The 15,309-nt window shown below is 32.8% G+C and overlaps 1 protein-coding gene across 1 annotated transcript in view; it reads left to right on the plus strand.

The window, feature by feature from the left end:
• The first annotated feature begins 11,433 nt into the window (after window positions 1-11,433).
• Window positions 11,434-15,309, plus strand: part of MS3_00006165 (uncharacterized protein) — a 41,295-nt gene continuing 37,419 nt past the window's right edge. The window contains exons 1-2 of the mRNA XM_051214280.1: window positions 11,434-12,470; window positions 15,045-15,095. Coding sequence (XP_051067432.1) covers window positions 12,323-12,470; window positions 15,045-15,095 — 199 coding nt within the window. The 5' untranslated portion in view covers window positions 11,434-12,322. The remainder of the gene's footprint in view (window positions 12,471-15,044; window positions 15,096-15,309) is intronic.

Raw genomic sequence — 15,309 nt, forward strand, 5'->3', positions numbered from 1 at the left:
ATTGATCCACAATGTTTGCCTAACTAAAATCAGTCCATGATATGCAGCTGCAAAAAACAATTTATATAGCCCCCTATATTAACAATAAAACTAATACTTCAATACATCAATAACTATATGAGACATTGAAGAGGAAGAATGTATTTGTATATACAGTAAACCAGAGAACCATATACCTATTTATATTCGATAATTTTGTTGTTTGATTATATTTTCCTTGAAAAAGCTTGAACCAGATTGCCAGGCGAAATATTGTATTTACTTCAAATTCTTTCACTAAGATTTTACAAATACATTCTTCCTCTTTAATGTCTCACATTAACTCAGCGCCCAAATTTTTGTGAAACTATCCGTTCAAATTTAAACGAAAGTTCTTATTTAATAACTATATGAATGTCAATTTAACCGATTATCAACTATACTAGTTACTTGAACATAATGTAAAAACATCTTATTCAATTGACTATAGCCAAGAAAACTAAATGAATTTAAACTCTTAAATTGATAATTATCTAATTATATTGTGTATATATTTGTGAATACATTCACAATTGTCCATAACATCAGTCGACTCCATATTTTTATTCCATGTAACTATGGTATATTCATATGTTTATCATACTTTATTTAGTATTGCTATGGTTAATTTAATATCAACAAAATATGTCCATGAAAAATATTGAATAACTAATTTCGTGTTGTCAACATTTTGAATTGAAAATATATACCGGTCAGAATGTTGGAATCAGTTCTTCGTCAATATATGTGTAGCGAACGAGAGCTTAGGTGAAGACAACCAATTTATTATTTTATACACAATTAAAGAGAACCATACACCGAATACTTCGTTTGCTGATTTCCATCATTTTTCCTTGACATTCTGTACGGTTCTTCTAGTTCACAATTCCTTTCTATTTCCCGTTCTATGCTCTCCAACTCTGATTGGCGTTACATACTACTTATGTTGAAAAACATAAGTAGCATACACCACAGCTCTATATATGTGGACTGATAAATACATAGACAGCTGTCAAAAATTATTTTTAGATTTTTTTTACTTTTGTCGTTTCTCACAACCTATATAAGTGACTACTTACTTTTAATCGGAGCAATGACATCGTGATGAAGAGACTCAAGTTCTAACAAATGTATTCCAGGTCTCAATTTCCATCCATCTACTTCAATTTCAGTAATCGAGTATTTATCATAGACTATCACACTTGCAGTGTTACTCAAAGTTGAATACTATAAAATTGTACTTGATAAATGAATTGCTTCTAATGTTCACGTAAAAGATAACTTAGTGTATTTAATCTAATATTGATAGAAACGATCATTCTGAAATATAAAGTTATATGTTTCATCAACGCTACAAATCATCTATTAACGTTGATGAAGCAACATTACTATTGTATCTTGTCTGTGGTAGTCACAATTATCTCATTAATGCCTTCAATGCATTTATCGCATGATCAATAACCCACGGAAATCCTTATGTTCTTACGTTGTCAGTCACAATACCATAAAACCAAATGAGTAGTTACAAATAACTTTTGTTTACTTGGACTCTTAACTCATTTGATTATGTTTGTGAAACAAAACATCACAGCACTTCATAGTTTACAATTTTCAACAGATACACAATCAGGACCTGGAATTATGACCTGTAAAAGATAGGATAGTAATTAGCAGATCAATGATTGTTTAACTAAGACCAGTCTGTGATCGAAACTGTGGAAACCTAAATATAATTCAAGGGGTTTTATGGAGATTAGTTTCAATCTGTAGGTTTTGTTTTCTATAAATTAATCTCAGTTGAAGTACTAATTAAAACTAAGGGATAGTGGACAGTTGTTTCATTGTAGTTTTAAACTATTCAGAAGTACACACCGATGATACACCGAAGCTAATTCAGGACTTTTATTTCTCATATCGGACACTTAACGGTTGGGACTATTGTTGAGGAGCTTTATGCTTGTACGAAACAGTTCTTTAATGTACTGTAGTGTCTCGACTTAGACAAATACAACCTAACTATTAAAAGAACTTACAACTAGAAGTGTATAAAATTACTATAAAGCAACTGTGTAGTAAAAACTAGTTCACTAACGAGTATCTGCACAAGTTCCGTATTTATTTTTTTCCTTCTGATAAAAACGGTAGTCAGTGTTATTCTACGCTTACACTGTTATCACGCAAAAATGGTGAGAAAGTGAAATTATATCGCTAAACCTCTCACATGTTTGCCATAAAAAGTTATATTTATTACTGGTGACGATATATGTTGATAGTACTTAGTCAAAAAACCGTGAACTTATATCTTTTTTACATGCTGGAGATGTTATTAAATAGTCCATCTTTAGTCGTATGATTTGTCTCTTTGAGCTTGATCTAAATCTATTGCACTTGGCACCAAATTATTCGATGTTTCGATTCACTGGTATCGCAAATGACGCCCTATGGTCACCGAATAAGTGGGTACTGTTTATTTTTCGCAAACAATCCAACAATTGATACACTTATTATTAGTATTAGCTTTATTCAAAATTATATTTTCGGTACAATATAGGATTCTCAGCTCAAAGTATTTCAGCGAGTTTCCGTTTCGATATTGACAATAAATATTGAGTGATCGCCAGTTGGATATTAGCATTTCGGAATTCGATATTTGAATGATAATAATTCTTTTCAATGCACATTGTCAGACATCACGATGTCTCCGATTGTAAATTTTTGTAACTTATACAGCGAAAGGTCGTAAATCTTTCACAAACGCACCTAAATAGGTTATGCAATTAATAGCCTTAATGATCTGTCAAAACAAACAAAGAAACAGATAACTTTAGAAACTATTCAACCCACTGTACAAATATTTTGTCGTTATTATTTGATAAACACTGAAGATTCGGAACAGAAAAAATTATAACTAGTTAATGTTTTTATTTAATGTGCATAAGACTACTTAGAACTAGTTAATATAAGTAACATATCTTGTTACTAAGACATTTTTTGGTTAACTTTTAAGAGAAAGGGAAATTGTATTGTTACGTAAGTATATTTAATGTATTAACACATCCAACTGTAATATCCAATGATATTCTCGTTTTTAGCATATATTTGTGGAATATGTTCGTAGTGGATGAAAGGATAGTAAAAATGGTAAACAGTTAATAACTGATATCATTAACACATTGATTACATCATAGATAAACCATTAAATGAAGTGTACCAAATTAATTTTCCATCTTTAATTAAGTAGATCAATTATATAATCAAATCATGCATGCACCATATGATATAATAAGTTCACATCCTTCTAGAATCACAAATGGAGTTTGACCCCAATGTCAACTCATTCGCTGTAACTACTTAAACATTTTTTGATTAATGATCTACACAACCAAATGGAAAGTATTATTTATTTGTTAAAAGCGATTTTAGTATAATTTTATTTCCTTATTTTGTACAGGCTATAGGTCCATTTGAAAACGGGAATAAACGTAACACTATTCATACAGTCGTAAAGAGTTTAAATTGCTCAAAATGGAATAATATCATGGTATAGCATCAGTTAGGGAGTTGACTGACGTTTATTTTAATTAAGATCCATGTTTAAAAGCATAAAATGCATGGTTATACATTGCGAAGTAATAATATTCAAAAGTCGACATCTACTTGTTACACTTCATTAAGTGATCACAATTAAGGTAATCAGTTACTTTTTCCCTTTAAATGTTTACTAGATTATGTATACCGATTTGTTTCCTGTCCACTGTTATTGTTTTTTCTAATTTTCGTCTGGTCACTTATTTGCCATGATACTACAAGACTAGTCTACAATATATATATTCAAAATTTTAATGTCTTTCAATGAGTCAAGTTTGTTCATCTTTAGCGATCGTAAAAGAAATTAGAATCGAATGCTTCATTAACCTGAATCACAATTCAAATTCATAGCATAAGTCATGACATAACGGTTAATATAACTGTTATTATCATTAGATCTAATTGTAACTAACCTATAAACTGACCTTATTCCAATAAAGTATTAACACGGTTAACCCTAATCAATCACTGAGTGGTAATCAATACTTTGATCCCTAGCGTTTAGTGAAACTTCCTTGTAGTCTCTGCTATGTGTGATTTGTTTTAACACAAGGTGGTTAGAGTCTATCAACAGGATTTCCAGAGTAAACATGGAATTTGTAGTCTTTATACTTTTTGAAGAGATGACTATGGGTGAAATCCAAGAACTGTGCATTGATCCTGGTAATTATTTCCGTGTTAATATTTCTACTGAGGAATGAAGCTGGTAATTAATGCTTTCAAAGTCAAGGAGTTGCCTGTTATACCATTGTGACTTGATATCCGTCAACTTATTCAAAGGAAAAATGCAAACCCTTGAGAAAAATAACAGTAATTTAAGAGTTGCATATTATTGACAAGGAAATAAGCGAAATTCATACGATAGGCTTATTGAGGCTCTAAGATTGTCTTAACACTCGAAACTACTGATGACGTAATGATACATATCTTGTCACAAATGATGAGGTTGGCAAATTGACAGTAGGATTGAAAACACTTGTAAATCAAGATAGGAAACTTTTAAGTTCAAATAATCACGCTTTAAATCACCAAAATACAAACTATACTAATATTTATATGAAACGTAATTTTAGCCGTATTATTCCGACTCTAAATACTCTGTACTCTGCCTTACCTTAGAAATTAAACTTACTTGGTTAAATCAGCTAGTTCATAGAGAATAAAACTGTAAATATTGTATGATTTGATCCATTTTTAGAGAATTCACTAATGTTTCTTATTGATAACAATTATCTCAGCTTTGACTGTTATTTGTGTAAAATTTTTTAGATTAAACTTGGCTATATAATTACTGCAGATGAACAAATTGTGATAATTAAATAAATAATTAATTAATTAAGCGCCTGGCGCGAGACTGATAGGTCCTGGGTTCGAATCCCGCGATGCAGGGTCGTGGATGCGCACTGCTGAGGAGTCCAATACTAGGACGAAACGGCCGTCCAGTGCTTCCAGGTTTTCCATGGTGGTCTAGTTTCAACTGACTCATGATCTCAACTGTTGAAATTACTACAATCTCCACAAAACCCCTTCTGATAATAATTAAATCAGCCTGAAAATAATCTTTTCTGAAGATTACAGAATCACCTTATTCATTGCCAGTTAGTTGATATCAAATTCACATCGAATAATACAATTCTAGTTAAAATCTCTGTGTTATCTTCCACTATCTAACCATCAACTCCATATTACATACACATAGTTCCGTTTATCATTTTGAAAAGAGCAAGAACAAAGATTCTAGCAGAATAGCATGAATTCATTTTATTTCGTAGGTTCTCATCAGCTGCTTACAACCTGTGATATTTAAAAATCATCATTACATAATGGGTTTAAATTGCTAACTGAATATTGTAAATATATACCTAATGTGAAAGAATATTCTACAACATTAATTGTGACAACAGTTCAAAAGTGGGTTAGAAACAATCGATTACATAATGAATAACATTGAAGGAATGTAGTGAGTAGAGTTCAGTTGAAAGATTATTAATTTGAAAGATAGTTGGAAAAACAAAATAGTCAATGATGTAATAAATGCAAAAGAAAAAAGAAAAAAATTCTTTTATGGTGCAGTGAAGGAATATTTGTCACCAGAGCAAGGAAAGATTAATCACCGTCTCCTTTTGAATACATAGGTCAGGTTTCTGACGCCTGATGGCAATGGCTTCAGCAAACTTCAGAAGACTGGAGTTTGGCTGCTTACTAATCAATCACCCTAAAGGATTGTAAGGTGTATCAAGGAGATGTTTGATGATTGCACTGTTCAGAGTCTTTCTTTCTCTTGTTCTAAGACTTTTTGGAACATGTTCAAAGAATCTAAGATATGCTCTCCTTTCAGTTCAGCTGATGTAGCTGCTTTGGCAGGTACACGTAAATTTATAAATACAATTGGCCGTAACCTGAAAGGGTTGCTTGTCGATCTTTGATTGGGTTATTGAACATGTTGTTTTATAGAGAATTAAAAGTTTAGCAGCCGTATAAGTTCTGGCTAGCGCTGTATTCAGTCTCTTGTTGATAATTTGTGCGACGTCATCACCCTTAAAGTTAAGATTTATATATACTGGCTTTTTATTGACCATAGTTATTACCGTCTTCTTTTCCTTGGGCCTTTTATATTCGTCAATAAACTTTTGTGGATAAAAGTTTTCTTTTAGAAATTTTTCTACGTTCATTAATTCTTCTTCCAGTTTGTCGGTGGTACATATCTTTTCTGCCCTGTAAAATAGTGTTTTAACCAACGCCTTCTTGTAACTAATTGGACAAAAACTATTGAAATTCAGGTAGAGGCCATTCCAATTACTTTTTCTATAAATTGATCGTTGGACTGTCCCGTCTCCCCTGCGTTTTATGGCAACATCAAGAAAGTAGAACATGTCGTTCTGTTCGTGCTCCATAGTAAAATGTATGTTAGGATGAGCATTATTGAAGAGTTTGAGCAGGCGGTTGCATGTTGTTTATTATTACAGATAATAAATGTGTCGTCCACATATCTGGAGTATTCCGTTGTTTCGCTAATTGCCTGTTTAGGTATCGTGTTTTCAAGATACCCCATAAAAAATATCTGCCATAATTGGACCTAGCAGGACGAAACCTCCGTCCAGTGCTTTCAGGTTTTTCATGGTGATCTAGCTTCAATTGACCCATGATTTCAATCAAAAATTCTGTATATAATTCGTTTTATTTTCTCGAATACTCTTATTTCTACTAACTCCACCAACTTACATGAGTGTTACGTAACTGATTACGTCACATGTTCATAATCAATAAATATACACACAAATGTGGCAAAAACAATGAAGGACAACATGAGAAAATACAGTACAGAACTATAGATTGATGATTACTCATAAAAAATATCATCTTACATAATATCTAAGTGAGTGTTTATCAAATGTGAATAGTGTTTAAAGGATGCTAGAGACATTTTTGGCTAGTTAAGTGAATTAATATTCTCTGTTATAATGATGTAAGAAGAACAGACACACTGTTTCTAATTGATAGATATATCAAGATTCAATATTTAGTTTAATAATGTAATATTTTATGCTTGAAACTCAATTAAGACAGGATGATTTTGTTTGAGATTGCTTTAACTTGAGAATGGTTTTCGTTGACAGTTCAAATCATTTGTGTATTCGTTGCTGAAGAGTTTCATACTAGAAAGAAATAACTATCCAGTGTTCTCTGGTTTTTTTAATGTTTTATCTGTATCAAAATCTACCATTATAAGACTTAAATAATATAAATTTGTTTTATTTGACTTAATAAACTGAAAATTCAAGAAATTATTCTGTACAATTTACTAACTTAATTTCCCTGAGGTTCTAGTAACATTTCGTTGAACTTCCTGTTTTAATTTATATTTAGTTCATATTATTTTGAAGTAAACGCTAATTTGGAATCATGAAAGTAAACGAAAAAGAGGATGGCCAAAGAACACACTGAGTCGAGAATTGGGAGCGGACATGAAAAGGATGAATAGCAACTAGAAAGGATTTCTCAGGACATAGTTCGATGGAGAATGTCAGTGGGCAGTCTATGCTCTTCCAAAAATGGTTACCTCCTGATTGTTTGCGGCAGTTTTGTGGTCCTTACTATTTATGCTATCCTTCCAAATGTCTGAAAGTCTCGGTTGTCTTGATGATGCCGGACAATAGTGTCAGTGGTTCGGCGATTACATATATGTGGTAAACAACTAATACATTTGCAGTAAAATCAAATATTTGGTGTCATGGTTATGTCTCTGTAACAACACAAGTTCTTACTGCCTGCTCCACATTCGAATTTTTATTGTCTTGTCGAAGTTCTAAACTTATTAGTATGAGTATTATTTCTTCAGGTTTTGTAGTACTACATTAATGCATTGAAATTTTATATAAAAAATGGCTGGAATTAAAAACATCATGCGTGTCGTTAATAATTATCTCAGAGTATATCAGGAATCTGGAAATTTTTAGGATGCTACTCAACCAGCCTGTAACCTCAGGAAATTCCAGAAAGTTCCTTTTGATTCAATTGATGCACAAACCCATAATTTATCGTTAGTTTTAACATGAATACACGAATCATCAGAATCTTAAGGCCATTTTCAAGTACAAAAACTATTTTTTTGTTTAATATACATAAACTGAGCAATAAGTAAATTTTTCAATATGGGGTAGTGGCTTAGGTTTCGATTAAAAGATTTCATGTTTGAATCATTACTTATTTCAGAATATTCAATAATATTTACAAGTGAATATGAAAAGATTGTGGAGATTGTGGAATAGAACAATTTATATCACAAACTAATCTTAGTTACACAACCATTGAAAACGAGAAAGCATTCAGTACTCAGTAAAATCATGGATGTACACTTTTGAGAAGTCCCATATTGACACGCAAAAGCCGAACAAAACGTCATAGTTTTCAATGTCTGTTTAAATATGTTCATACACATAGTTCCCTTTATTGTCTAGAAGATGGCAAAAATAATGGTTGTTTTAGAATTCATTTTATTTCTCTAGGTTCTCTTCAACTGCTTACAAACTATAATAGTTTAGAATCAGTTATCTTAGACATTGGCATACTTGTAAATAAGAAGTTAATCAGAGGTAAACATTTGTATCATGATGTAGCGGAGATTCCAATGGGGTTAATGAGGTCATAACTCTTTGGAAATCTTATTTTTGCTCTTTTTTAAATATCTTCAGTTCGTGATAAAGACTTAGAACTGAATTGGGTGTTACACTGTCTTATATAGACATAGAACAATTCAACCGAACACTCAATAAATAATGAAATTTTTTTGATTGAAATCATGAGTCAATTGAAGCTAGATCACCATGGAAAACCTGGAAGCACTGGATGGCCGTTCCGTCCTGGTATGGGACGCCTCAGCAGAGCGCATCCACGATCCCGCACCCCGCGAGATTCGAACCCAGAACCTATCAGTCTCGCGCCAGGCGCTTGACCAACTAGACGACTGAGCCAGCATCCACTGGTGTTAATGTCTAACCTCAACCAATCCACGAAATTGCGCGACCATCTTCCATTGTGCTGAGGTAGACACCTGTTTTGAACCCCGCGATCGGGATCGTGGATGAGCACTGCTGAGGAGTCCGACAATAGGACGAAACGGCCATCCAGTGCTTCCAGGTTTTCAGTGGTGGTCTAACATCAATCAGTTCATGATCTCAACCAAAAACTTAACAATCTCCACAACCCCTAAACTGATAATAAAATTTCAGATAAATTTTAATTTCCATAGGTTATTAAAATTTCCTAACTTCATATATGTATTCATTTAGAAGTACTTAATATTTGATCATTAATCACGCTAGAAATCATTATACAATCATGTAATTATTTTCTTACCTTTTCCACTGTTTAATTGGACTACATTTTGTTTCTAAAATGTTTATTGCTTTAATTCCGTATGGATTCATGACGGTAACAACAAATAAGATGCACATGTAGCCTTATGTCATGTAAGTCATCTAGATCAGGAATTTATAAAAAAATATCCGATGTATGTTTTGTGACTTGAACATATATATGCATAACTCGCACGAAACCTAGGTTCAATGTTTTCTACCGATCATCTCCAACTATCAGATTTTGAAATTATGTTTATTTCTATCTATCGCTGATTAAACTGATGGTATTTGGTTAAGATAGTTGTGTAGAGTACCGGTGAACTAGATTTTTTGATAGGTAATTAAATATTATCGAGTGAACTGCTTCGATCTAACTCTAGAGTTCAAATTAACTGTCAATTCACCAGGTGACATGCAAATTTGCTCACAAACGCTTACTAGGGTGATGAAGTGATGTTTTTCTGTTTCGTGAAGTGGATCTTTGTTGGAGTTGTTGTGGTCTTTGTGCTAGATGGATCACAACATCAACGTATTTATCCTGAGCTACAACTAGTCTTCATCAACTTCAATCATATGCCATTAGAAATACTTTGGAGTTAACATGAAACCAGATAGTTATTCAAGAAAATGAAAAATATCACCTGCTTAAATAACATAAAATAATAAAATATGTGATTATGAAGTGTCGTTGATACGTCATCGGGATGTCACATAAAAACCGACACAGTCTTATTCAGGTTAGTGAAGCTACACAAACGTTCAAGTTAAAATTTAAACCATTATGAATTCAATGTCAATTCTTTAGGTATTTTAATAAAATCTCATATATTTATTAGTAAAAATGAGATCTCGTTTGAAAATGACTATAATCAGTATCCTACTTTCGCTTAATGGCTTTCCAATCAAGTTCATGTGTCTTCATTACTGTGGTTCTTTTAAGATGTAAACAAACGAAATACTACGCCTCAAAATATTTTACGATCTAACTTGTTCAATAGAACTTGATCAGCATTAAGGACATCCATCATTATTCTGTGGTCAGTCGAAAGTTCACTTGCGTACCTGAATATTTCGCTGGTACCATCTTAGACTGTGAATCTGGATGGTCAGTGTTCGAACTCATCATGGAGCACCAGTTCCCACAAGATTTCATATAAACTTAGCTGATGAACACCAAATAACACTGTACCTACATCTAGTATATCCTGTCAACTACCTCCAACCACCTATATCATGTATCCAAGTTAGAAAACCCCATATACCCAGCACGGTTTATTAAGAAAAATTCAGAGTATCTCAATACTATCTGACTATGAGATTATATGATGAAATTTCGATTAATTGAAAAGGTTTCGATTCCCGTGAGCCCAGAGATGAATGTTTATTAATTCTGATAAACTCGAGACCTAATTTAATTTTCTTATTTACACTTATTTGATGATAAGTACAACTTGAAAAAACTTTCTGAACATCGATCGTCCATCAGAATTTACCATGTTAAAACCAATATTTATTATTACAGTTATGAGTTTACTCAGTCAGCATTTTAGTAGTGATATATACCAAATGATATTCGGTTAGATCGAGAAGATTGCTTCCTCAAGTACATGATAAACATACTGCTGAATAAGTTATCGTTCGATGATACGTAAATCTTTAATATCTGTCGAATAGGCTGTAAAAAAATGTTAACAGCTATTTGGTGTATCAATCATCCTAAGTTCATGACTGAAACGTGAGATGAAGAGTGACTGATGCCTATTCACTTAATCCACTAATGCACTTCATCAGTTAACGTTATATTTGTATAAAATTGATAAGTCTTATCGATTGAACGCTATATTAGTTTCCTAAGCTGTTCTGGTAACCCGCAAGTTAGAACTGCATAGCGACTTGAACACCAGAGAGAAGACGCAAGTATGAGGGAAAATACTTTACTCCCAGGTTCATTTTATTACAGAAAATATAGGGTTTTTATAATATTTTAAATGTCCTTGGGTTGCTGGAATATTCTGGAGTGCTACTAAACATAGTAGCACTGTAGTAGCCAACCAATCAGAGCTTCCTCATGTGACGTTTCGCCAAGACTCCAAGTGAACGTTGATCGGACGAAACACTTCTTAGTGTTTCTTGATGTTTGCTTGTCTTTTGCAAGAGATTTCTGGATCACCCCAACAACGTTTGTTGTCTTGAACAGAATGGCTTGAGGTAGAATTCCAGTTAAGCCGACAGTTTGTTACATAATAGGGAAAACATTTATAAGAAATCGTGGCTGTATGAGTAAAACTCCATCCATTGAACTATTCATCCACTTTCCTGATCACATTAGGATTCGAGTAAATATCACCTTTGTAGGTATTCTGAAGGGGAGATTATAATTAAGCTCCAAAAAATAGATCAATCTTCCCTACTCTTGACTAATAATTGAAGAGTACTGATCATAGTAGACTAAATTCACAAAAAAATATCTTGTTTAGTCAAATACGAACTGATTAAAAAAGAGAATCTCCCTCCAACTAATTGACGTAATTCGAATGAACAGGTGAGAATTGGTCAGCCAATTTTTCCGTGTCACACTGTTTCGTTTGTCATCAAAAATCAATAAGGTCATATAGATGTATGTCTACGTCAATTGATAGGCTAAATAAAAATTGTTCTTTCTAAATTTTGATTGGCTATTTCTTTATGAGGCTAATTGACATAATGGAAATCACATGTCCCCTTGACCTCAATGAGTCAACAAATTTAGAGTAGATGTTTAGTCTATCCTACAATAATAAGATTGCATATATGAAAATTGTTAGAACACAATCCGTTTAATTCGAATACTATCTTCTAATTTCTTTTGTTATGGAATTATGATACCTTTAAATTCAGATTTATCGTTATTATCCCTCAGTAATAAACTTTGTCTAAATGAAATCGATAATGAAATGGCTAGTCCAGTCGATTGTCAAAATGGTATTTTAGCCACAACGGAATGTTATGATCGTCTTTGTTGGCAAGGTGAGTCTATAACTATTCACTAAACTTACGATAAGTATGTTTGATTTATTTATTAATTACAAATTTTGCATACTCAGCTTCGACTTGCACTTTCTTTAAGTAAAGGCTGATGATACTAACTGGTTTCCTGAACTGCAGTATGTGTAGAGCTGTCCTAGTTTGAGCTCTACCACTCCCGCCGCTCCACTATTAGACTGCTTAGAGTTTAGAATAAGGATTGACTTATTATTAATAAAATATTTTGCTATATCGTGTGGTGCGGTATTCAAAGTATGACACTAGACACCCTGGAACAGCTGATTTATAGCGTCTCCCATAGAAGTTCTACTCACTGGCTTCACGCTCTGAGCGTTGTTTATGAATATGAGAGAGGAAATCGGAAGTCTATCGCTAAAACCGAGGTGATGGGTACAAACAACCCACTTATGGTAGTTGGAAAACCGAGCTCACGGACAGTATCCTAGCCCTCACAAAATGATATTTGGGACACAACATTTGTGGTTACCAATTGCACTAGGTTTAATGCGAGTTGAATAGACAATGTAGTTTCATCCTTGAGTTTTCTGCTGATTGATTATAAATTAATGGAATCTTCTATCAGCTAAACTTTGAAGTTTGTCTGGCATATATATTTTGATTTTACAGCACTAAAAGGCATGCAAATCTTCACATTTTTTAGTACTAACTTAACAGTCCTATCTTGTCTCCATCTAATTGCAGTCGAGTTATGCAAATATTAAGCAGCCGACTGATTAGACTGTAGCCGAATTGTCTTAGGATATCGTAGATTGGTATATTATGTTATCGTGTTGAAACGTAGACAATTAATAGGTTGTTTCAAATTTGACTGTACTTTGTTTCCTTTTGATTTCATTTATAATTTATAGGGTTTACTGATTCATGCATCATCGCAGGAGTAATTACGTACATGATTAAAATGGATTCATATCAAATTTAATCCTACAGATAGCATAAAAGTCAAAAATGTAGTTGATTGATGAGAGTAGGAGAGAGGGAGCAAGAGTGATACTTCAGGTTATCAAGCTTAAATCCATTTTTCAAAAATCTAATTCTAATCTTTGTATTATAATCAAATGGAATGGCTATCATTAATCAACGATGTTGTCTAGTATTGATGATTCATTCACTTTATCCTATTTCTGATTGTTATCGTGAATGTCTATTACTAATTTCGGGGATTTCTATTACAACATACATCTTTTTTTCGTAGAAAAACAAGTAACTATGTGACCAAGTTTGTTTAAAGTAAGCAGTATCGTGTTTGTGAAAAAAACATGAGGTTAACAAGTTCCCATCGAGATTAAGGATTAATTAGAGATTAAACAATAGTTGAATATTGACGCAAACGTGGTGAAAATAAAGAATAAAAATATGAACATGAAATGTAGATCGCTAATTCCTTCATATAGGAGTTAATTGATCAAAAGAATCGAATATGAGTTCTGTATGCAGCTGGTCACAGACTAAGATTCTATCTGTCTTTTTAATCAATCATGTTATATTTATTAACTCAATGTAGCGATCTACCCATCAAAATTGCCAAATTAATTTGTGATTTTATGTCATCGCGTTTAATTCATTCGAATTTAAATTTCTTTAAGTAATAAGGTATTATAGGTTAAATGAATGTTCTGTTTTCCTCAGTCTTTTGTCATCGAAATTCCACCGAATTAGGTTTATTTCATGTAATTAAGTGTTTCTATCAGGATAATTGTTAGCTTTAACGTGGCCATATCCTTAAATACACATATTTCTGTAACCGTAGTATAATTTGTATTTCCCATCAGATCTATTACCATAATGTTGAATTTTACTCTTTCATTCATTCATGAAATAACGCTGATATTTAATTCACAATTATCTTACTTTTGTTAATGTCTAAATTCAACTAATCCACGAAGTTGAGCAACACTTCCACCATGGTGGTCTAGCTTCAATTGACTTATGATCTCGACTGTTAAAAATTCATATAATATCCACAAAACCCCTTCTAATAATTATAAATAAGTATCAGAAGGGGTTTTGTGGATATTATATGAATTTTTAATAGTCGAGATCATAAGTCAATTGAAGCTAGACTACCATGGAAAGCCTGGAAGCACTGGACGGCCGTTTCGTCCTAGCATTGGACTCCTCAGCAGTGAGCATTCACGATCGCACCCCCCGCGAGATTCGAACCCGGGACCTGTCAGTCTCGCGCGCGAACACAACCACTAGACCACTGAGCTGGCCTTCACCCAACGGTGTTAATGTCTAACTTCATCCAATCAACGAAATTGCACCACCGTCACCATTGCCTTCAATGAGCTGATATCTCACAACAGACCTGGTTAAACTCCACTGGTCACGGCTTCTCACTAGAACTCCAGGAGTGTCTCTTGAAATCAGTCACTAGTGAGCAGATGATTATTATCAGAAGAGGTTTTGTGGAGAATTTAGTAATTTCAATAGTTGAAATCATGAGTCAATTGAATTGTAATTATCATTTCTAATAAAAAAAATTTACTTCAGATTTTGTTCATCTTAATTTTTAACGAAATTGTTTATTTGTAGGTCAGTTACAACTTGCACTACACATTACAGACAATTGTATACGTATACAAAGTAAGTTGATTATTTGTAACCTAATTTCTGTAAAATTTACACAATTCAATCTATTTTTTTCATAAGTTAAGCTCTGTAGTACCCATTTAAAGTACGAATGACTACTCACTAAAAAAACTGTATCATTTTTCAGTCAATAATGTAGGGTTTATTTTTAATTAAACATATATATATGTGATAATTAAAATGTTGATAACATATTCACTGTTTCAAC

Source organism: Schistosoma haematobium, chromosome 2 (genome assembly GCF_000699445.3).
Source record: "Schistosoma haematobium chromosome 2, whole genome shotgun sequence".
NCBI classification, from domain to species: domain Eukaryota; kingdom Metazoa; phylum Platyhelminthes; class Trematoda; order Strigeidida; family Schistosomatidae; genus Schistosoma; species Schistosoma haematobium.